Below are 23257 nucleotides of genomic sequence, written 5' to 3'. Positions count from 1 at the left end.
TTTGCTGGCACTGCCAGTGCCCAGATCTGGAAATTTCCCTATTCTGGCACAGCCCAAGTGCAGCAATTTGCTGGCACAGAAACCCAAAACCTGTGGCAGCTTCCTGCTACTGGGTCTGGCACCGCCCCCACATCTTGTGTTTCCTGCACCAGAACCCAGATTTGGAGATTTCTCAGTGCCAGCAGAGCCCAAATCTGGCAGATTTCTGTCGTTGGCAATGACACCACCCAGATCTGGTGTTGGCTGGCAGTGCCAGCGCCCAGATCTGAAAACTTCCTGGTGCCGGCACTGCCCAAGTCCAGTGATTTGCTGGCACAGAAAGCCAAAATTTGGAAATCTGCAGGTTCTGGCACCAGCATCATCCAGCTCTGGTGTTTGCTGGGACTGCCAGGGCCCAGATTTGGAAATTTCCTGATGCCTTCACAGCCCAGGTCTAGCAATTTGGTTTTAGCTAGCTTAGGAAGAGAAGTTCCTTGGACTGTGGCTTTCCTTTTTCTTGGAACTGTTTAAACCTGCTCTGGACTGAAAACCCAGAAAAACACAGGCAGCAGCTCACACCTGTGGTCCACCAAGCTCTGGGACGCTGCATTCCAGCACCAGAGGGACTTAGAAGAGACTGAGTGAGCCAACTACAACCCACAAAAAGGACTTTCTGAATTTGCCATCTCTTCACCACTGTCAGAGGTTTGATTTAATATTATTCATTTTTCATGTTTGTGAATACTTTACTTGTTAAATAAACTGGGGTTTTTTTCACTTTTCTTGAGGGAAGTCTTTTCCTGAACTAGTAGGGGGAGGGGCCGCTTGAACTTTCTTTCTAGATGGACCCCTTTTGGAGATTTCCTCCCAAAATTTGCCCTAAGCCAGCACAAACAGTTACAATGAAAATTTCACCAGTGGCATCATTTCCTGGTGGCAAATCTTGTGACAGAAAATTGACCCTATTCTCCATGACAGATTCTTGGGAAGAGCAGACAGGAGAAGATTCCTGGAAAATTGAAACAGCTTTCCAGAAGTGAAATGAAAATGAAAGAAACAATCCAAGATGCTTTCCTCTATTTATTTCTATGCTCCCCTTTTCCATGTTGCACTACTTTTCCATCCCAGTAATTCCAGATGCACTGCACCTCTAAGATCGGTGACTTAGTGATTTTTAGACACTAAAATACCGTGAGCTACACAGTTTTCCTTCCCCTGTTTTTACAGGAAAGCAACACTGGAGGTGTCAGTGCAGTGCTGGGCTCAGGTAGGAATCCTACCCCAAGGGAAGGTGTCCCGACAGTGTTTGACGCTCAGCAAGGACAATGCACAGCAGCAAGCGAGGGCATCGCTGTGCCCGTGTGCAGGAGTCAGGGCTCTGCATCTGGGCTCAGCGCTGCAAAGTTCCCGTGTTTGGGCAGACGGAGGGGCTGTCCCCGGGGCGCGTGGGACTCGAACGTGGGGCTCGTGGGGCGAGCGGGGAACGGACACGGGGACGAACGGCCCCGGTGCTTCAGTTGCAGCGGCGGCAGCAGCGGCAGCAGCAGCAGCAGCAGCAGCGGCGACAGCAGCAAAAGCAGATAGACTAGAAAAATCGTTCTTTCTCTTTCTCTCGCTCTTTCTCTTTCTCTCCCTTTCCCGCTGTCGGGCACCCTTCTCTCGGGGTCCCTTGCCCGGCGTCCCTCTCCTCTCCCCGCCTCCCTCTCCCCTGCCGGGCTGGGCCATGCCCCCGGCCCGCCCCCGGCCCCGGGCGGGGCTGTCCCGTGCCCGGCCCCGGCCGTCCCGCCGCGGTCTCGCCTCCGCCCGGCTCTGGCTGTACTGGCGGTGGCGCTGCTGGGCGGGCATCAGTGCCTGGGGCGGGGGCGGCATTGCCGCCTTTTGCCTCCGCCTGGCCCGAGCCCGGCCCCAGACCCGACGCAGGGTCCGGTCCCGACCCCGACCCTGGCCCCGGCCCCGGACCTGGCCCCGGCCCCGGCCCCGGCCCCGGCCCCGGCCCCAGCCCCGGCCCCGGCCCCAGCCCCGGCCCCGACCCCGGCCCCGGCCCCGGCTCCTCCCGGGGCCCGCGGAGGACACACGCGGCGCGGCCGCTCCCGCCGCCTCCGCTGCGGCTTCCCCGGCCCGAGCTCCGCCGCTCGGCAGCGCGGCCGCCGGCCCCGAGCCTCCCGTGCCGCGTTCCCGGGAGCGAACGCCTGGGCATGGCCGGCCCGGGGCGGGTGAGCGGCGCTCGGGGGTCGTTGCTGGCCCCGGGCCGAGCGCTGACAGCCGCGTCCCGCCCGCAGGGACGGCGCAGGAGGCCCTGCAGGAGCGGTACCGGCTGGGATCGCTGCTGGGGCGCGGCGGCTTCGGCAGAGTCTTCGCGGCCACGAGGCTCTCGGACGGCGCCCCGGTGAGCGGCGGGGCCGGCGGCGGGCGCAGGAGGAGGGGATGGAGGAGGAGGAGGGCGGAGGGCGGAGGATGGGGCTCGCAGTGCGGGCGGCGAGCTCACCCCGCTGCTGCCCTTGGCTTGCAGGTGGCCATCAAAAGGGTGCCACGGAACCGCGTCCGGCACTGGGGCGAGCTGGTGAGTGAGCGGGGCCAGCAGCCGGGGCTGCCGGCCGGGGATGAGCCGGGGCCCGGCGCGGTGGGAGCCGCCAGGACGCCCCGAGGGAGAGCGGGCGTGGGGCCAGCGCAGGGCGCAGAGCATCCCGGGCTGGCTGAGGGCTTCCCCAGGCCTGGCACGGCATCGGCTCCACTGATGGCATCATGCTCCTCCCGCAGCCCGACGGCGCCAGCGCACCCTTGGAGGTCGTGCTGCTGGCCAAGGTGTCCACTGGCTTCCCCGGTGTGGTCCAGCTGCTGGAGTGGCTCGAGCTCCCCAACTGCATCGTGATGGTGCTGGAGCGGCCAGAGCAGTGTCAGGACCTGCATCGTTTCATTCGGGCACGGCGGTTCCTGCCCGAGGAGGTGACGCGGGAGCTGTTCCGCCAGGTGCTGGAGGCCGTGCAGCGCTGCACCAGCTGCGGGGTCCTGCACAGGGACATCAAGCCAGAGAACATCCTGGTTGACCTGGACACCGGGCAGGCCAAACTGATTGACTTTGGCTGTGGCACCTACCTGCAGGACACAGTCTACACTCACTTTGCAGGTGAGCCTACACAGGGCTGTGCTCCCGGTGCTAACATCTCATGGCCCAACATCTCCCAGCCCAAGCTGGCTGTGGCAGCGGGAGTTCTCCCTTTTGCTGCCAGTCAGGGCACTGAGTCTTCAGCTGAGTTGCTTTAGAGCGGGGCTGGGTGGGCAGCCATCTTCCAGCCCTGCTGGCAGCCTTTGCCAGCCACTCTGCCCAGTGCAGCCAGCCCAACCAAAACCCCCGTGGGTGGGGGTAGCAGTGAGGGGGGCTGGAATCTGTGCCCCAGCCACTTTGGTGTGCAGACGAGAGGAAGGGCTTGGACTGCTCCACTCGCGCTGTTTGCCTTGGCTTCATAATATTTTGGGGGCAATGCAGGCAGGGAGGATAAGGGTGGGTTTTTTCCCCAGCATGGAGTGGGTTTTTCCTTTGCATGTCATGGTCGGGCCTATCAAGGGCTCCCCTCTTCCAGCACCAGAGGCTTCTTTTCCAACCCTAACTTTGTGCACAAGTCCCAGGTGCTGGCGAGAGGGCAGTGGTCACCCTGTGTGCAGGCGCAGGGATGCTGGGGCCAGGCTCTGGGAGCAGCAGCATCCCCCTGATGAACTCCATCTGTATTCCATAGGAACACTGTCGTACAGCCCCCCAGAATGGAATGACTTTGGCTGGTACCACGGTGAGCCAGCTACCATCTGGTCCCTGGGCATCCTGCTGCACCAGATGGTCTGCGGGGAGCACCCTTTCAGGAGGGGCCAGAACCTCAGCTGGGGCCAGCTCCCGCTGCCACAACGGCTCTCTCAAGGTGGATCCTCTTCTCTGGGCACGGGGGGAATGCCAGTGCTGGGAGACAGCAGCGGGGTCGTGGGCATCCCGCTCTGGCAGCTGCTGAGGAGGTGGCACATGTCCTGCTCTCCTCCAAAACAGGGAATTGATGGGAAAGTTTAGGCCCAGCTCTGAGCACATCCTGCATGGCCTGGGCATGGGAATAGTGAGGCAAAGCAGACAGGAGCCTTCTCTGTCTGACCATCAGTTTCTGCTTTCTCTCCCCAGAGTGCAAAGATCTGATCAGGTGGTGTTTATCCGTGAACTCCTTGGACAGACCCGCACTGGAAGACCTGTTCTGTCATCCTTGGGTGTGGGATATTCCTCTGCCATAGAAGAAGGGAGAGAGCCACAGGCACACTTTGATCCAGAGCCCTGGTAAGTTCCTGCTCTACATATGCCTTGGCAGTCAGAAGCAAAGGAACCCAGAGCTTTTTGTGCTGCCTGTGTCACTGCACCGGGGTCATGGGATGGGAACACACAGCCCTTGTGCTGGAGCTGAGCTGCTCTGCCCAGCACTGGTGGCCGCCATCCCAGCTGGTTTTGCTTGTCCTGGTTCCCTGACTGCTGGGGCCCTGGGCAGAGCCCTGAGAGCCTGGTCTGACCCCAGGGAAGGAGAAGGAGCCCCTGGAGAAGCTGTACCAGGTGGGGATGCTGCTGCTGCTGCTGCTGCTGCTGCTGCTGGAGACAGCGAGGGTGACATCAGGGATGACAAGCTCTTCCTCAACCTGGCCACAGGAGGCTGAAGGTGATGCACTTTGATTCTGGGACCTTCTTCAAAGCCAAACTCCACAGGGAATTTGCAGATGAGTCCCCACCCAGGGAAATTCTGTCAGATTTGGGCATTGCCCAGCATCGCGGGGAGCCAAAGGCTCCCCCTTTGCTGGGGCAGATGCAGCTCATTCTTCAGTGGCTGCCCAGCTGCTTTTGGCAGGGCTGGGAGGATGGGCTGGGGTGGGTACGAAATGGGAGTGGGCTCCTGGCTCTGCCAACAGCCCCCAGCACCCACCGTGCCCCGGGCTGGGGCTGGGGCAGCCAGCCCAACACAAACAAAGCCCCATGGTGGGAGCAGAGGTGGGGCTCCAGAACCTGTGCACAGCTGCTTTGCTGTGCAGGCAAGGAAGGGCTGGGCTGCTCCACTGCCCTTGTTTGCTTCGGGGTCACCGTGATTTTGGGGGGCAGTGCAGGGAGGAAGAGAGAAAGTGTGGGCTTCCCTCACCAGTGGGTGGGTTTTTCCTTGGCATGCAGGGGTTGGGCCTTCCTCAAGGCCCTGACAGAGATAAGAGTTTTTAGCATTTTTCTTGTTTTCCCTTTTTGTCTCTAAACTCTTTTCAATAATGTGTTGTTTGTTATTCCAGAGGAAGCGTTCCAGGTGGTCCAGTGTGGATGGGGAAGTGCTTGGGAGCAGCTGTGGCGTGGATGGGCCGTGCCCTTGGAGAAGGCTGAGGCCATGGTTTGGGAGCAGCTTTTCTTGCAGCCGTGGGTGGTGTGAGGTGGGTCCCTGTGTGCTTGGCAGGGTGGGATCAGAGCTTTTGGGAGCTGGCAGCGAGCACAGGAGCATCCTGCTCTGGGCAGCTGCTGAGGGCTGGATGTGCCATGGCTGGCTGCAAGCTGGGCACATGTCCTGCCCTCCTGCTCTGTGCCAAAGGCAGCAGGGATGGGCAGCTCTGGGCACAGCTCTGGGCACAGCCAGCATGGCCTGGGCACCGCAGGCCTTGGCACAAGGGCACAGGAGCCCTCAGCTGACGGGCGGTTTCTGCTTTCTCTCCTTGCAGCCGGGCTCTGCGGGTGCTGAGGCTGCTCTGGGCTCTGCCAGGGCTCTGCTGGGCTCAGCCCTGGGCCCAGCTGGGCTGGCTCTGCCCGCACATTGCTCTGACAGCTTTGCATCAGACGAGCCCATTGCGAGCACAGCGCCTGAGCTTTCTGCTTTGGCCGGTGAGTGAGACTCTGCTGCAGGCCCAGAGATTGCAGCTGGGGACACGCATCCAACTGGCAAGGACCCAAACTCTCCACAGTCCGGGCTGAACGCCTGGATCTACACAGGGTGTTTTGTCTGTCCCATTCTTCCTTCTTGATTGGCTGGAATTGTGCAATTGCACTTTGTTCCTCCTCTGGCAGTGCCACGAGTGCACCAAAGCTGGCGAGTGGGCCGTGCTCCTGAGGCAGTGCAGTCTGGAGCTAATGGATGGAGAATTGCCCTTCTGCACTTCCAAACCTGAGCAAAAAGCTGTCAGTAGGACTTTGTGACTCTAAGAAATCCCTGACAGTTTCAAAGAGAATGTGCAGCTCATTCCCAGGCTGAGAAGGAAGGTCATCTTCTAAAGGATTTGGGCTTTGACAGTGTTTCCATTCCCAGTCCTGCTTGGAGCTGGAAGGGCACAAAGCAATTTCCTCTTTCTTCGAGCACAATTTCAAATACCAGTGTTGGGGACAAAGCCCAAAATCTTTTAAGAGGCTGCTGAGGTCAGTAAGATGGATCCATGCCATCAGCACATTTACAATGTAAATGACTGAGTTCTCTTTTTAAAAAGATCATTTACCTCTTAATGCAAATAATGTAACTTTGCATTTATGTTTTGTTTTTTTCACTGACATGTTATGTGTTTTCACTAACACTTGGATTTTATTCTTATCTTTTACAATTTACCTATTTTTTTTCCTTTTTCCTTTTTTTCCCTCTAAATAGAAAACATGTCCTACAAAAGGAATGTCCTTTGCTCCTGGTTTCCGTGTGGAGCAGCTCCCTTCCTGCTGGCTGAGCTGCTCAGGCACAGCCCGGCAGCTCCTGGCCCTGCAGGGCTGAGGCTTTTCCCCATTGCTGGGCACAGACTGATGGAGCAGCACTGCTGAACACGGGCACACAGAGGGACCAGCAGCAGCTGCCTTTGGCCACCTGAGGCTCCAAGGCCCAAACTCTGAGCAGCCAGGGCTGGAAGAGACTGGCAGGATCTGATCCCTGACTCTGGGCCAGGGCTGCACAAATGACCCCACAGCAGCAGCAGCAGCAGCACATGGAGCTGACTCTGAGCACAGCCCCTGCCCTTCTTCCCTCCCGTGTGCAGCGGTGTCACAGCAGCTTGAGGCACCTGGGAGCCCCCAGTGCCAGCAGGGACTGGAGATGGCAGCCCTGGGCTCCTGGAGGCTGTGCAGGGAATGGAGCTGGGCACTCCCTGTCCATGGGGAGCTTCCAGGTGGAAAAGGCTGCTGTGCCCAGGCAGCTGCAAGGGCACAGAAAGGAGGCTCTGGAGCACTGGATCTGTGCCAGTGCCACAGTCCTGGGCAGCAGCCAGCGAGCCCTGGGGGAACAGAGGGCACAGCAAGAGGGACAGAAGCAGGCAAGGGCAGAGACTGGAGAGAGCCAGGCCTGGGAGCAGGAACAGCTGCTCCATTGCACTCTTGGAGAAAGCTCTTGGCTGGTTCAAAGCAGTGAAAGGCGTGAAGGGCAGAGAGGAGGCCACAGCAAACAAGCTCCTGTTTGCACAGCCTCCCCTCTCCGTGTCCCAGAAGGAATTGCATGGACTGTGTTCTTCTCTTCAAGCCGACTCGTTCAGCATGAGCAGCTCAGCACCAGGAGCTGAAGGAGCTGAAGCCTCAGGCCACAGGAGCTGGGCAAGTGGGAACTTTTGGAGCAAAGTACTGCTGCTAAAATAGCCCCAGCTGAATGCTGTGGATATAATGATGGAATCACAGGATCCTTTCTGTTGGAAAAGCCCTCTGAGCTCACCCAGTGCAGCCGGTCACCCAGCAGTACCAAGCCCAGCACTAAACCACGTCCCTGAAGTGCCAAGGCCTGGACACCAGCCCTGAGTGAGGCCTGGACAGCAGGCCCTGAGCCAAAGGTGGCCTCTGGATGAACCTTCCAAGCAAAGGTTATCTTTGTGTCTGCTCCCTGATGAAATATGCATGGTCATTAGCAGTGTGATAGATGTAGCCACTCATTAGTGAAACATGGATTGACCTTTGTGTATTTAGAAGCCAGACAAGGCCATGAAATCTGACATCTGGCCTTGTTTGGGGCTGAAGGATCAAAGTCAGCTCCCTTGGTTCCTCCTTGAGCCCTGGCCAGGCTTTGGGAGGGACCCAAGAGGAGGATGAAAGCAGATGTTGCCACGCTAGCAGTGCTGTCAGTTTGTTCATTCAGCACTGTCAGAGCTGGGCCCTCTCCCAGCGGGGTTGGAGCCTCACCTGGGGCTGGAGGCACCTGCAGGAATTCCCAGTGGCCAGGAGTGGCTCTGCAGCCCTTGGCTGTGACAGCTTCCCCAGCTGCTGTGTGGGTCTGGGGGATGGTAAAGGCTGAGGGTAAATGCTGCTGGATCTTTCTTAATCACGGCAGGCAATCTTTGGTGGGGATGGTTGGGTGCATTGCTGAGCTGCTCCTTTTGTGATTCTTTGCTGCTCTGAGCTGCAGGAAATGACACTGATTCCTTCAGTTGGAGTCTGTGTCTTTGGTGCTGACTTTGGCCACTGGTAAAACAAAACTGGCCCAGTCTGGCCAGATCCCAACAAAATATCACTTGTTCAGTGTCAGTGTGAGGAATCAGTCCCATCAGAAATTCCCAGCTGGGAAGCCCTTCCCTGGAGTTCCCTGGCTCTAGTGTTGGCTGAGGTTGGAGCCTCGTGTGAGCGGTGGGGCAGTCGGGTAAAAGAAGCTGCACCTCTGGATGGCTTCAAATGCATCCAAAAATTGCACATGGAAAAGGAAAAGACCTTGTGGGTTTGGGCAGACAAAGATGAATTTGTTGAGAGTACATAGGAAACAGCACCTTCAGAAGGAACAATTATGGTTGGAATGCTGCCACATGGAGCAAGAGAAGAACGTTTTAATCTTGAGCTCAGATGCATTTGTGCAAGTGAAATATCTATATACATAATAATTATATATGTATTTATAGTATAGTAAGACCTCAATATATCTATTTATATATATTTATGTCTGTATCTATCTATATTTCTATATCACTATCTATGTATAAAATTATATAATAATGTGAAATAGTGCTGACAATACTAATTTGGTAGCTTTGGCTGCTCAGGGATGTAACACTAAATACCCTACAGAACAGAATTAGCCAGAACCCTCATGTCAGTGGTCAACTTTTTGCGATTGTATACAATGAAAAAGGGAGAAAGGGAGGAAATTGGCTATTTTTGCAGGGGTTGCTGATACTGTGATGTAGAGTGCTTTGTCTGTTCCTGTGAAAAATACAGTGATTTTGCCTGTAGGGTTTTCCATGTACCAGATTATGCACAAGCTGCAGGATTGGTTGAACAGGTGAAGGGGTTGTTAAAAGAGCAGTTGGAAAAATGAGGAGATGGGAACCTTTTTCCATGGAGAACCATCTCCCAGATGTGCTCCATGCCCTTCACAATGGCCCACTGGGAAAATGAAACCCCCTGGCTGTGCACGGCTGCCCCCAGTTTGCAAATCCAGCCATGGGCAGTGAGGCTTGGGCTGCCTGGGAAATTGTTCTGGCTGTGATGGCCCCTGGCAGGGCCAGCCCAGAGGCTGCAGGGCTGGGCCTTCATGCACTGGAATTCATTAGGAAAAATTCAAGGCAAATGAGAGCTATCAGTACTGAAACAGGAGTTCAGATTCCTCCAGGACACTTTGATTTGGTAACTGCTCCCTTGGAGCTTGGCCTTGCAAAGTGTTTCTGTCATGGCAGGAGGAACTGATGCAGAATATCAAGGAGAAATTACAGTAATTCTGTAAACAATAACAAACAAGATTGGATTGTTCAACCCCATGACAGGGTAGCACAATTATTGATTTTGCAATTTTAAGAACGATTGTGAAAACAGGAGATCCACCTCCAGTCACCACCGTTTGTGGAGATAAAGGGTTTGGATGCAGCAGTCCTAATAATGGAGCCAGAGTGTGGGTCTGGAGGCCAAATGGCCCTCCCGAGGCAGCTGAAGGAGCAGCTCCTGGGAAAGACAACTCTGAGTCCTGAACCCTGGGCAGGAACAATGGGAATGTGTCCCTGCAGCCAAGGATTCTGTGTGAGAACAAGTAGATCTGCCAGGATATTGTTTTACACATCCTGCCAGACCAGATCTCCCTGTTTGCCACAAGGGCCCCTTTGGGAAATGCTCTGATCCACGGGGCTCCCTGTGAAGGCTGCTGTGACACTAAGGGACTTGCACAGGAATTTCATCCAGGAGCCTGGGTGCCCCTCAGGGACTGGGACCCGGCCCCTTCCAGCCAAAGGGGAAAGGGCCCCCCAAGCCTTGTTAGCCACAGACAGCATGGTAAAGCTGAACAGCAAAGGGCCTGGGGGCATTATTCTGGAATTAAAAAGGTGCCAGTTCCACGGCCAACAGAATTCTTGTTCCTAATTGGAATGAGATTGAAAAGAAAGAATGAAGAACAGTGTCACTAAAGTACTGCTGATGTCTGTAATGTGTACCTTGATAGTCAGCCAGAATCTTTGTCTGCCACAAACACCTCTAGTGTTTCACGAAGGAATTGGTCATGAAAATGTAATGATAGGTTATGATGGATTGCTGAGCTTCTTTTGTAATTCTTTGCTAATGATGATGTGCTTTGCTGAGCATATCCTTTTGTAAATCTCTGCAGCTGTGCATGATATAAATGACACAATTCCTTAGGCTGGTGTCTGTGTCTTTGGTCGTGACCCTGCCCACTGGTGAAACAGGGCCCCTTCTTGCCTAAGTGTTCCCTGGGAAGGCAAAAGCCCTCACTCCAAAATTCCCTCCTTCCTCCCTGTTCCCCCCTTCACACCCTGAGCATGATGTGCTCTGGTCTGGGGTATGCCCGGGGTCAGTTGGGGTCCCCTGTCCTGGCTGTGTCCCCTGCCCAGCTCCCCCGCAGCCCCAGCCCCTCCCCAGCGTGGCTGGACGAGGGGCAGGACAGGCCTTGGCTGTGCTGCAGCTCAGCAAGAACAAAACCATCTCTGCGTGCCCAGCCCTGTGCTCAGCACCCGGCCCAGCAGTGTCTCAGTGCCAGGGCTGTGCCCTCAGTCCCTGCCAGGGGTTTCCATGGCAACTGCTAGGCCAGGTGACCCAGGTGTCCCCCCAGTGCCCATTGCCATGGAAACAGTGCCCAGCCCTGCCCCTTTCTGTCTGGCTGACCTGGCCTTTGGCCCTGGCAGTGCCGGTGGCTGCTGGTTCCTGGTGCCAGAGCGGCCAGCGCGGCATGGGGCAGGTGGCCATGGCACAGCCCCCAGCAAGGGATCCCCTCTGGCTCTGGGCACTGACACCAGCCCTGAGCAAGGGCCCAGGGCAGCTTTCCATGGCCACCAACCATCACAATGGCTCCGGGCACTGGTTGCCATGGCACCAAACCAAGGACCGGGTCCCCGTGGCCGTTGCCATGGCACCTGGTGGCACCAACAAGTGTCACTGCAATTGTACCTGGAACTTTCTCACAGGGTTGCCATGGCAGCCAAGGACAGCAACAGCTGGGGCTCTGCAAGGTCCCTGGGGGAGATGGGAAGGAGCAGTGGAGCAGGGTCTGATCCATCCCCAGAGCGCTGCACAGCCCAGGGCAGTGTCCCAGTGCGTCCTCATGGAGCTGCCAACAACATCCCCGCTCTGCAGCTCTGGCCTCTCCCCCAGCTCACACAGGTGCCCCATCCTTGCAGGCACACACACGGCAGCACTGGCTCAGCAGCCCCTGTTTGCATTGCACACAGCAGGCAGGAGCACCCCCATGCTGTTGGTGTGGGGACATGAACCTGAGGGAGCACAAATGCCATCAGCCCCTGGGGCCAGCAAGGGCTGGGGGACACCAGGGAAACCACTCAGCTTTGTCCTGGCCTCTGCACTCAGCCAGAAAGTTTGTTTCCATCAGCTGGGAGTTTCCTGTGCCACTGGCTGCCTGGCACTGTCCTGGGGTGATGTTATGATGCTTGTATCCCCATTCATCTGTTCTGTGCCTTTAAGACCGGCTCTGAAGAGTGAAAGTTTTGTTTGGGTTTCTCTTATCAGGGACACAGAGACAGGCAGTACATAGGGCTGTATTTCACTTCTTGCTTTCAGCTTGCTGCTTTGCTTGCTCTCTTTTCTGCTCTCGCTTCTGCTCTGTTTTTGCTTCTGCTTATTAGCTAGGTCTAGCTAAACAGTCCAAATTCCTTCCTGGACTGTTTCTCCTCTCTTATTTCTGTGACCATCTCGAACCTGCTCCGAACTGGGACCCAGGAACACCAAGCGTTTGCACCGTTTTGGCCTGCAGCTCCTGCCCCAGCGCCAGAGGGACCAAGAACAGAGCAACCACCCCCGAAAGAGACTTTCTGATTTTGTCATCTTTCTCAGAGCGGTGTCATCGGGTGTTAATTTTGTGTGCTGGGGGGTGCTGTGCCTGAAATAAACAGGTTCTTTCCACCTCTCTCCAACGAATTTTTTCCCGAACCGGTTGGGGGGAGGGGCCGTGTGGGTTTTGCTTTCTGGAGGGGCCCTCCTTTGCAGATTCTTTAACAAATTTGCCCTAAACCAGGACAGTCCCCAAGGTCCCCAACATCCCCAGTGCTCCCAAGGTCCCCAGTGCCCCAACATCTCCAGTGCCTCCAATGTCCCCAAGGTCCCCAAGGTCCCCAGTGCCCCAACATCTCCAGTGCCCCCAAGGTTTTCCAAAGTCCCCAAGGTCCCCATCACCCCAACATCTCCAGGGTCCCCAATGTCCCCAGTGTCCAAACATCTCCAAGGTCCCCAAGGTTTTCCAATGTCCCCAAGGTCCCCATCACACCAACATCTCCAATGTCCCCAGTGTCCCATCACCCCAACATCTCCAATGTCCAAACATCTCCAAGGTCCCCAAGGTTTCCAATGTCCCCAAGGTCCCCATCACCCCAACATCTTCAAGGTCCCCAAGGTCCCCATCACCCCAACATCTCCAAGGTCCCCAAGGTCCCCAACGGCCCCAACACCCTCCATATTCACAAGGTCCCCAAGGTCTCCAAGGTCCCAAACATCTCCAGTGTGCCCAAGGTCCCCATCATCCCAATGTCCCCAGGGTCCTCAAGGTCCCCATTGCTCCAACATCCCCAATGTCCCCAGTGTCCTCCATACTCCCAAGGTCCTCAAGGTCCCCAACATCTCCAATGTCCCCAAGGTCCCATCACCCCAACACCTCCAATGTCCCCAAGGTGCCATCACCCCAACATCTCCAAGGGCCCCAACACCCTCCATATTCCCAAGGTCCCAAAGGTCCCCAACATTCTCCAATGTCCCAAAGCCCCAATGTCCCCAAGGTCCCCAATGTCCCCATTGCCCCCAAAGGTCCCCAACGTCTCCGAGGTCCCTGAGGCCCCATCACCCCAACATCTCCAACGTCCCCAATGTCCTCCATATTCCTGAGGTCCCAAAGGTCCCCAGCTGTCTCCAATGTCCCAAGGTCTCCAATGTCCCCAGTATCCCCAAGGTTCCATCACCCCAACATCTCCAAGGTTCCCAATGTCCCCAAAATCCCAAAGGTCCCCAACATCTCCAATGTCCCCAAGCTCCCCAAGGTCCCCAAGATCCCCATCACCCAACATCTCCAATGTCCCAAAGGTCCCCAACATCTCCATGATTCCCAAGGTCCCCATCACCCCAACATGCCCAATGTCCCCAAGGTCTCCAAGGTCCCCAACATCTCCAATGTCCCCAGTGTTCCAATGTCCCCATCACCCCAACATCTCCAATGTCCCCAGTGTTCCAATGTCCCCATCACCCCAACATCTCCAATGTCCCCATCACTCCAACATCACCAATGTCCACATCACCCCAACATCTCCAGTGTGCCCAAGGTCCCCATCATCCCAATGTCCCCAAGGTCTCCAGTGTCCCCATCACCCCAACATCTCCAATGTCCCCAGTGTCCCACCACCCCAACATCTCCAATGTCCCCAGTGTCCCATCACCCCAACATCTCCAGGGTCCCCAATGTCCCCAATGTCCAAACATCTCCAATGTCCCCAACGCCCTCCATCATCACAATGTCCCCAGGGTCCCCAATATCCCCATCACCCCAACATCTCCAGTGTCCCCAGTGTCCCAATGTCCAAACATCTCCAATGTCCCCAAGGTTTCCAATGTCCCCAAGGTCCCCATCACCCCAACATCTCCAAGGTCCCCAATGTCCCCAACGGCCCCAACACCCTCCATGTTCACAAGGTCCCCAAGGTCTCCAAGGTCCCAAACATCTCCAGTGTGCCCAAGGTCCCCATCATCCCAATGTCCCCAGGGTCCTCAAGGTCCCCATTGCTCCAACATCCCCAATGTCCCCAGAGTCCTCCATACTCCCAAGGTCCTCAAGGTCCCCAACATCTCCAATGTCCCCGAGGCCCCATCACCCCAACATCTCCAATGTCCCCAAGGTCTCAAATGTCCTCAGTATCCCCAAGGTCCCATCACCCCAACATCTCCAGTGTCCCCAACATTCTCCAATGTCCCCAAGGTCCCCAAGGCCCCATCACCCCAGTGCACCTGATGTCCCCAGTGCCCCCGATGTCCCCAAGGTCCCAAAGGTCTCCAACATCTCCGATGTCCCCAAGGTCCTCAAGGTCCCCATTGCCCCAACATCTCCAATGTCCCCAGTGTTTTCCAATGTCTTTAATGTCCCATCACCCCAACATCTCCAATGTCCCCAACATCTCTAATGTCCCCAAGGTCCCAAAGGTCCCCAATATCTCCAATGTGCCCAACAACCTCCATATTCCCAAAGTCCCCAATGTCCTCAAGATTCCCAAGGTCTCCAACATCTCCAACATCTCCAAGGTCCCCAGTGTCCCCAAGCTCCCCAAGGTCCCCAAGATCCCCATTACCCCAACATCTCCAACATCTCCAAGGTCCCCAAGGTCTCCAAGGTCTCCTCACTCGTGTCCCCTCTCCCCCAGGTTTGTCCCCGGTGTCCTGCCACCCCGTCCTGGTCGGTGACGCGCTGCTCCTGGTGGTGGCCCAGCTGCCCCGGGTGTTCTTGTGGGGGGCCGGTGGCTTCGCACCGCACGCAGACATCCCGCACAGGGACATCCCACACGTGGACTTCCCACACGTGGACATCCCGCACAGGGACATCCCGCACATCCCGCACAGGGACATCCCGCACATCCCACATGGGGACATCCCGCACAGGGACATGTGGTTATGGGGGTCCATCAGGGTTATGGGGTCATGTGGTTATGGGGGTCCATCAAGATCATGGCAGTAACCAGGGTCATGGTGTTATGGGGTTCCATCAGGGCCATGGGGTCATGGAGCTCCATCAAGGTCATGTGGTTATGAAGGTCTATCAGGGTCATGGGGTTATGGGGGTCCATCATGGTTATGGGCTTATGGACGTCCATCAAAGTAATGGGGTTACGGACGTCCATCAAGGCCATGTGGTTATGGGGGTCCATCATGGTTATGGGGTTATGAAGGTCTTTCAGGGTCATGTGGTTATGGAGGTCCATCAAGGTCATGGGGATTTATTGCGGTTATGGGGGTCCATCATGATTATGGGGTTATGGAGTTCCATCACGGTCATGTGATTATGAAGGTCTATCAGGGTCATGGGGTTCCATCATGGTTATGGGATGGATCATGGGGTTATGGAGGTCCATTAAGGTCATGGGGATTTATTGGGGTTATGGGGGTCCATCATGATTATGGGGTTATGGAGTTCCATCACGGTCATGTGGTTATGAAGGTCTATCAGGGTCATGGGGTTCCATCATGGTTATGGGATGGATCATGGGGTTATGGGGGTCCATCAGGGTTATGAGGTTATGGAGGCCCATCAAGGCTATGGGGTTATGGGGGCCCATCAGGGTCATGGGGGTCCATCAGGGTCATGAGGGTCCATCAAGGTCATGGTGGGTCAGCAGGATCATGGGGTTATGGAGTTCCATCAGGGTCATGGGGTTATGGGGATCCATCAAGGTTATGTGGTTATGGGGGTCAATCAGGGTCATGGGGGTCCATCAAGGTCCTCGGGGTCCATCAAGGTCATGGGGTTATGGGGTTCCATCAAGGTCATGGGGTTATGGGGGTCCAGCAGGGTGATGTGGTTATGGAGGTCCATCAAGGTCATGGGGTTATGGGGTTCCATCACGGTCATGTGGTTATGGGGTTCTGTTGTAGGAAGGAGACCAGGACACCAGGTGGTTCATCACAGGTCCCGTTTATTGAAGAAAGCATCAAACACTTATACAGCAAATAATAAGCTCATGAATATTCTGTAAGCCAAGCAATCTATTGGTTAAACTATACCATGAACTCTTCCTCATTCCTTAGGGGTTACATCTCTCTTTTCTCATGTCTCTTTCACTATTTGTTATCCTACTGCAGCTAGGCCCAAGGACACGCTATCTCACAGGTGCAGGACTTGGAATTAGCCACGGCTTTGTACTTTTCCAATCTCCAGCCTCCTAAATTTCCCAACACTTCCCCTGTTTTTATTTTTTATGAAAAGCAAAATTCTATGGGCTAACTGTGTTCACACTCTTTGCAACACAAAAATAGGCAATTCTAACAACTAAACAATATTTCAAACAGTGTTCTCAGCTAGCAAGGTTTCTCTCTTACAAGGGATCTAAGCCAGGGAAACAAACCAAAAAGGCTGTCACTTTTTATAGGATATGCTATATAACAGATACAAAAAGGATTCTATGTGCTACAAGGCTCAAACCAAACTCAGGTGTGCTAATACAAACGACAAAAATAAGCTAAAGGAGTAACATGTGCGCAGGTTTCACCCGTGTCAATTGCCTGGTCAGTTTGCTTTCTATTCTCAAACAGCAGATATACTTCAAACAGGAATGGCTCTACTCACAAATGCTTCTGATTGTCCTTTTTTAACTAGAGTTTCTCTGATGTTCACAACAACACTTTACACACAAGTGATAAAAATAAACGCCTATCATAAAAGGATAAATCTAACATCACTTAAACTTAATAGTACCTAGACTTAAAATACTTAAACTTCAAATATTTAAACTTAATAGAACTTAACATTACTTAAACTTATCTTTACTTAAACTTAACAGATTTTTAAATCAACAGAACTTACATGTAAAATCACTTAAATCTAACAAAACTTTAACAAAACTTAACTGACTTTAAATTCTACATAACTTAAACCTAATATAATTTAAACAGAATCTAGCTCTACTTAAACTTAATAACACTTAAACTTAACAGGAGATAAACTTAACAAAACTAAACCTTAACAGTATTTAACATTTAATGGCACTTAATAGATAATTTAACTTAAACTACTTAACAACGGATAATACTTACTATAGAAAGAGAATATAGTATTTACTATACCTTACTTACAGGCCTGATTCTAAAACACTTAGCTAAAACAAGTTTCTTCATGTATTTGCTGCAGCATTTTTATACTTGAATGCACTTAAACATAAGAAGTTTGTTCAAGGTATACCTGTGGAAAAATTCTTTTAAATTCATTGCTTGCTTTTACTTTTATCACATCTAAACAAAGCTTTAAAAAATACAAAAACCACACTCATTACATCTTACTTCTACAACCACTTTAACACATTTTTAACATTTTTAAATTTTTTCAAAATATAATTCCAGAGTTTAATGTTCTACTGACTGAGTTAGTTGGGCTTCTGATGTTTAAAGTCTCTTTCACAGTCTGCTAGGAAAAACAAAAAGTCCTTTTGACTTAGGTGAAAAACGTCTTGACCGTAATGGTCCTCGGTGTCCTTTGTTTATTATCACTGGCTTCTTAATTGCAGTAGAAATCTTTCTTTTGTTGACAAGAGTCACATTTATTAAGCTGTTAGGTCTCACACTGAAGCTTTTGCAGGCTGCGGGGCGGAGGGAGAGTGCTCCCGCTGGAAGAAGCGCTCCGGTCCCGCGGCGCTTGTGTCGGAGGGGGTGAAACCCCCCACAGCTGCTGCCGCTGCCGCCACTGCAGTGCAGCATTTCAGGCGACCGCTCGCCGCGGCTGCTCCCCATGGCGGAGCGCCCATGCCAAGTTCGGAGCAGCACAGCCTCGCAGCCGCCCTGAGCCACAGCTGCTGCTTTGCACTCAGAGACATGCTGAAGTGTATTGTATATCACCCGCCATGGCTTGCTCGGTTTCTTTGCTGACTTATCATCTTCTAACACTGCTTCCCACAGTATATCCCCAGATTTTCTCCATTCTGAAAGTTCATGTGCGTTAAGGAAAGTTTCTTCAGCGTATCCGTAGGCTAATAACAAATCTATCCTCTTTATCCCTCGCCATTCTAGATACGCGGCAGATAACTTATATGCTGCTTGCCTTTTCATACCTCTTTCGTGCGCAGTCTTGCAGCTTTCCAGGCTCCGTCAGCACATAAATGGCTTGAGTCACCGATGTGAACCCCAAGGGTGCTTCAAAATTCTGGCACCATCCTGGCTGCTCAGGACCCAACTCCAACTTCCTCGACCGTGGCGTGTTCTCCCCCTTTTTCTTTTAGTTGAGATGAGGGGGTCAGTGTTCGGGGTCAACCATTTGTCACAGGAAGGACACCAGGACACCAGATAGTTCATCACAGGTCCAGTTTATTGAAGAAAGCATCAAACACTTATACAGCAAATAATAAGCTCATGAATATTCTGTAAGCCAAGCAATCTATTGGTTAAACTATACCATGAACTCTTCCTCATTCCTTAGGGGTTACATCTCTCTTTTCTCATGTCCCTTTCACTATTTGTTATCCTTCTACAGCTAGGCCCAAGGACACGCTATCTTACAGGTGCAGGACTTGGAATTAGCCACGGCTTTGTATTTTCCATTCTCTAGTCTCCTAAATTTCCCAACAGTATCCGCCAAGTGGAGTTGGAACTCTGGCCAAGTTCTGTCTCTACTTAGATGGAATACCAGTCAACCCAGAACTTTTCCTGCGCCAACGGGTCCAAAGGGTGTTTTGGGGAGAACATGAGTCCAGACATGGGCTCTCCAAAACACCCTGGTTTTAAAGTCAAACAGATTACAGATTCTGGGAGGAAAATTTGGTGCTATGATGACAACACATAAGCTGAGCAAGTCCTGCAAGAATGCCCGAAGTCACAGTTCAATCAGCCCCCTGACAGATCGCCCTCTGTTTTAAATAAGTTCATTTTTTTTTTTCGTAGAAAACCAGTTAGAGGTAATTAGTTTTTTGTGTGCGTTACATTGTTTAACTTTTCATTTGTTAAATATTTACACTCACAAGTTTGTTAAAAGTTGCTACAGTTGTTTGTTTTGTTGCAATTACAAGTTTGTTACTGTCCACTAGGCAGTTTTAACATTACCGTTTCCTATGTTTTTAATAGGTCATGAAGGGGGGGGGGAATGTGGGTTTAATATATCATGTTATTTGGGAGATCTCGCGATATTATACCTAACCCCTCTCCCTTTACCGTTGCCCTGCCGTTACCCCCGTTACAAATTACCCCTGTTGGCAGTTAATAAACACCATTTCACTGTCCACCACATTGGTGTCAGCGTGTCTTGGTCCATGTGGCACGGGTGCTGCCACAGAGCCGTGCTTGACCCGGCACACCACACCATAGCCCCTGTAGTGGCAGCATCTCTGTGATGTCACAGCCCATTCTCTAATGTCACACAGATGGTCTCTGATGTCACAGATGGAAACCACACAATTCCCCATTGTGTGAGAAGAGGAACTAAAAGTTTACCAGCCTCCTGCCAGCTCAGCCTGCCCCACTGGAACATTGTGGTCCACGACCACCAGGGACCACCAGAGGGACACCAGGACAGAAGAACACATAGGAAAAGGGGAGGGGAAATATGTTAATGATTTTGGGGAAATTATTATCATATTTATGTTTAGTCTGGGAAAATCAATGAATATGTGTGCAATATACAGAATATAAACAGAAACTTTCCTGCACTCAGCCTGCAGGGCTTTGGGAGGAGCTATCCCCCATGCATCCAGCTGAATAAGGAATGCTGCTTCTTAATGCTATACTGGGGTTAAGGAGTTTTCTGTTTTGCTGAATTTTTGGTAACACTTCCACTGCCAAGGAAAGCTCTGTCTGCTACTGCTGTTCACAAACAGAGAAGGGCTGGTGGCAGATGTGGGGCTTTGAGGTTGCCTGGGGCACAGTGACCATGAAATAATCAAGTGTTCAATGTTCTGTGAAAGAAGGAGGGACAGGAAAAAAAACTTCTACACTGGAATTAGGAAGGGCAGACTTTGGCCTATTTAGGATGCTGATTTGGGGAGTACTGAATCATGCACTGATTTTTTTTAAGGAAAACATCCCTTAAAAACAAAGGGGTCCAGGAAGGATGGACACATTTCAAGGAAGTAATCTTAAGGGGGAAGGAGCAGCCTGTCCCAGTGTGGCAGAAGATGAGCTGGTGAGGAAAATGACTGGCCTGGCTGGCTGTGGAGCTTTTATGGGAACTCAGGGGGAAAAAAAGGACGCAACTTTTGACAGAAGGTCATGAAACTTAGGAAGTGTTTAAGAATGTTATTTGGTGATGCAGAAAGAAAAGTTGAGAAGCCAAAGCTCAATTAGAGCATTACCTGACCACTTCTGTAAAAAATAATAAAAAATGTTATTACAAAAAAACTAATAGCAAAACATGGGATGAGGAGAACATCTACTCCTTTTTTGGATGCAGTGGAGAATACAGTAATTAAAGAAAAAAGGCTAAGCTACTTAACACCTTGTTTCTCTCAATTTTCGATATTAGCACAGGTTTTCCTCAGGACAAGTGTTCTCCTGAGCTGATAGATGGGCACAGGGAGCAGAACAGTCCCTGTAATCCCTGAGGAAGAAATTGTTGACGTGCTGATCCTCTCAGATGCTCACAGGTGTCTCCGGGACTAGATGGGATCCATCCTAAGGGGGTGGGCGAGCTGGTGGATGAGCTCCCCAAGCTGCTCTCCATCATTTCCCATCAGTGCTGGCTCAGCAGGGAGGTCCCAGAGGACTGGAGGTGGCAGTGTGAGCCCATCCCCAAGAAGGGCTGGAAGGAGGATCTGGAGAACTCCAGACCTGTCAGCCTGACCTGGGTGCCCGGCAAGGTTATGGAACAGATCACCTTGAGTGCCATCACAGGGCACCCACAGGATGGCAGAGGGATCAGAGCCAGCCAGTGTGGACTTCAATATCTGCACTGATGATCTGCATGAGGAGACTGCGTCCAGCATCAGCAAATTTGCAGATGACACTAAGCTGGGTGTGAATGTTGATCTGCTGGAGGGTAGGAGGGCTCTGCAGAGGGACCTGGACAGGCTGGATCCAGGGCCCAAATCCAACAAGGTGAGGTTTTACAAGTCCAAGTGCCGGGTCCTGCACTTTGGCCACAACAACCCCTGCAGCGCTACAGGCTGGAGACAGAGTGGCTGGAGAGCAGCCAGACAGAAAGGGACCTGCAGCACTGTTGGACAGCAGGCCAGACATGAGGCAGCAGAGTGCCCAGGTGGGCAAGAAGGCCAGTGGCTTCTGGCCTGGATCAGGAATGGTGTGGCCAGCAGGATCAGAGCTGATGGACTCAGCAATGATCTGGCCCACGCTCTGCACTCAGACAGTGCTGCTGCAGCTCCAGACAAGGAAACACAAGGGGATCACTGCAGAAAACTTCGCTGGGAGATCATTTAGCTCCTTTAAAGACACCAAGAGCACAGCCCCTCATTGACACAGTCTGTGGACACAGGGAAGGTGCAGAGAAACTAAATGAGAAATGGCACAAACAATGGTTTTACTTTGTGAACAATAATAAAAAACTAAAACACAGGGGGAAAAAAGGACAAATCCAAAAGAACTATCAAAGATGATTTATATTACAAATTATTTATATTACTTGGCCTGTCCCTGCTGCGCCCCACTGCCACTCCCAGGGCTGTGCCCAGCCCCAAGAGCACTCAGGCCCTGCAGCAACACCAGGGCCACCAGGGCAGCAGGGCAGGGCCATGGAAGCAGCACTGGAAACACCAAGTGCTGCTGCAGCTGGGCACAGCTGCTGTGCCAGCACTGATCTGCCCCCAGCTCTGCACACAGACATTGCTGCTGCAGCTCCAGAGAAGGCAACAAAAGGGCATCTCTGCAGAAAACGTGGCTGGGACATCCTTTATTTCCTTTAAAGTCACCCAGAGCGCAACCCCTCATTGACAAAGTCTGTGGCCACAGGGAAGTTGGAGAGAACCAAAATGAGAAATGGCACAAACAAAGACATTTATTTGTGGACAATATGAGAAAACTAATATAAAGGAAAAAAAAAAACCTACAGTCAAACCAACAATAAGATGATTTCGATTACAAGTGGTTTGCAGCAATTGGCCATCAAATTAATGTTCCTGAAAGCATCCAGTCATCAGTCTCCACACTTCAGCCTTGAGCTCCTTGTTCCTCAGGCTGTAGATGAGCGGGTTCAGGGCTGGAGGCACCACTGAGTACAGGATTGACAGGGCCAGATCCAGGGATTTGGAGGAGATGGAGGGGGGCTTCAGGTAGGCAAAGGCTGCAGTGCTAACAAACAGGGAGACCACGGCCAGGTGAGGGAGGCAGGTGGAAAAAGCTTTGTACCGTCCCTGCTCAGAGGGGATCCTCAGCACAGCCCTGAAAATCTGCACATAGGAGAAAACAACGAACACAAAACAACCAAATACAAAACAGACACTAACTGCAATGAGCCCAAGTTCCCTGAGGTAGGATTTGGAGCAGGAAAGCTTGAGGATCTGTGGGATTTCACAGAAGAACTGGCCCAGGGCATTGCCATGGCACAGGGGCAGGGAAAATGTATTGGCTGTGTGCATCAGTGAATAGAGAAAGGCAGTGGCCCAGGCAGCTGCTGCCATGTGGGCACAAGCTCTGCTGCTCAGGAGGGTCCCGTAGTGCAGGGGTTTGCAGATGGACACGTAGCGGTCGTAGCACATGATGGTCAGAAGGGAAAGCTCTGCTGAGATGAAGAACATAAAGAAAAAGAGCTGTGCAGCACATCCTGTGTAGGTGATGTTCCTGGTGTCCCAGAGGGAATTGTGCATGGCTTTGGGGACAGTGGTGCAGATGAAGCCCAGGTCGCTGAGGGCCAGGTTGAGCAGGAAGAAGAACATGGGCGTGTGCAGGTGGTGGCCACAGGCTACGGCGCTGATGATGAGGCCGTTGCCCAGGAGGGCAGCCAGGGAGATGCCCAGCAAGAGGCAGAAGTGCAGGAGCTGCAGCTGCCGCGTGTCTGCCAATGCCAGCAGGAGGAAGTGCCTGATGGAGCTGCTGTTGGACATTTTCTTTGTCTTGGCATGGGCATCTGTAAGAAAAGTAATCATGGAATAGTTGGGTTTGGAGAGGACTTGAAATATCCCAGCACAGCCTTGGGGCACTTTCCCCCCACTGCCTGTCCAGGGCTCTGCTGCCTGGAGCTGTCCCTGCCAGCAGCTGCTTCCCTGTGCCCAGGGCTGGGCCCTGCCAGTGCTGCCA

At 52.9% G+C, this 23257-nt stretch overlaps 1 protein-coding gene across 1 annotated transcript; it reads right to left on the bottom strand.

Annotated features, from left to right (window-relative positions):
• Positions 1–22200: 22200 nt before the first annotated feature.
• LOC134420515 (olfactory receptor 14J1-like) lies at positions 22201–22719 on the bottom strand (the record flags this gene model as incomplete). The annotated part of the gene is made up of 1 exon (XM_063160671.1): positions 22201–22719. A coding segment is annotated over exon 1 (519 nt), but the record flags the coding sequence as incomplete, so codon positions are not given.
• Positions 22720–23257: the final 538 nt, after the last annotated feature.

Source organism: Melospiza melodia, chromosome 7 (assembly GCF_035770615.1).
Source record: "Melospiza melodia melodia isolate bMelMel2 chromosome 7, bMelMel2.pri, whole genome shotgun sequence".
In the NCBI taxonomy this organism is placed as follows: domain Eukaryota; kingdom Metazoa; phylum Chordata; class Aves; order Passeriformes; family Passerellidae; genus Melospiza; species Melospiza melodia.
Note: the sequence above shows the minus strand (reverse complement) of the source record. Positions and strands in the feature narration are given on the sequence as shown.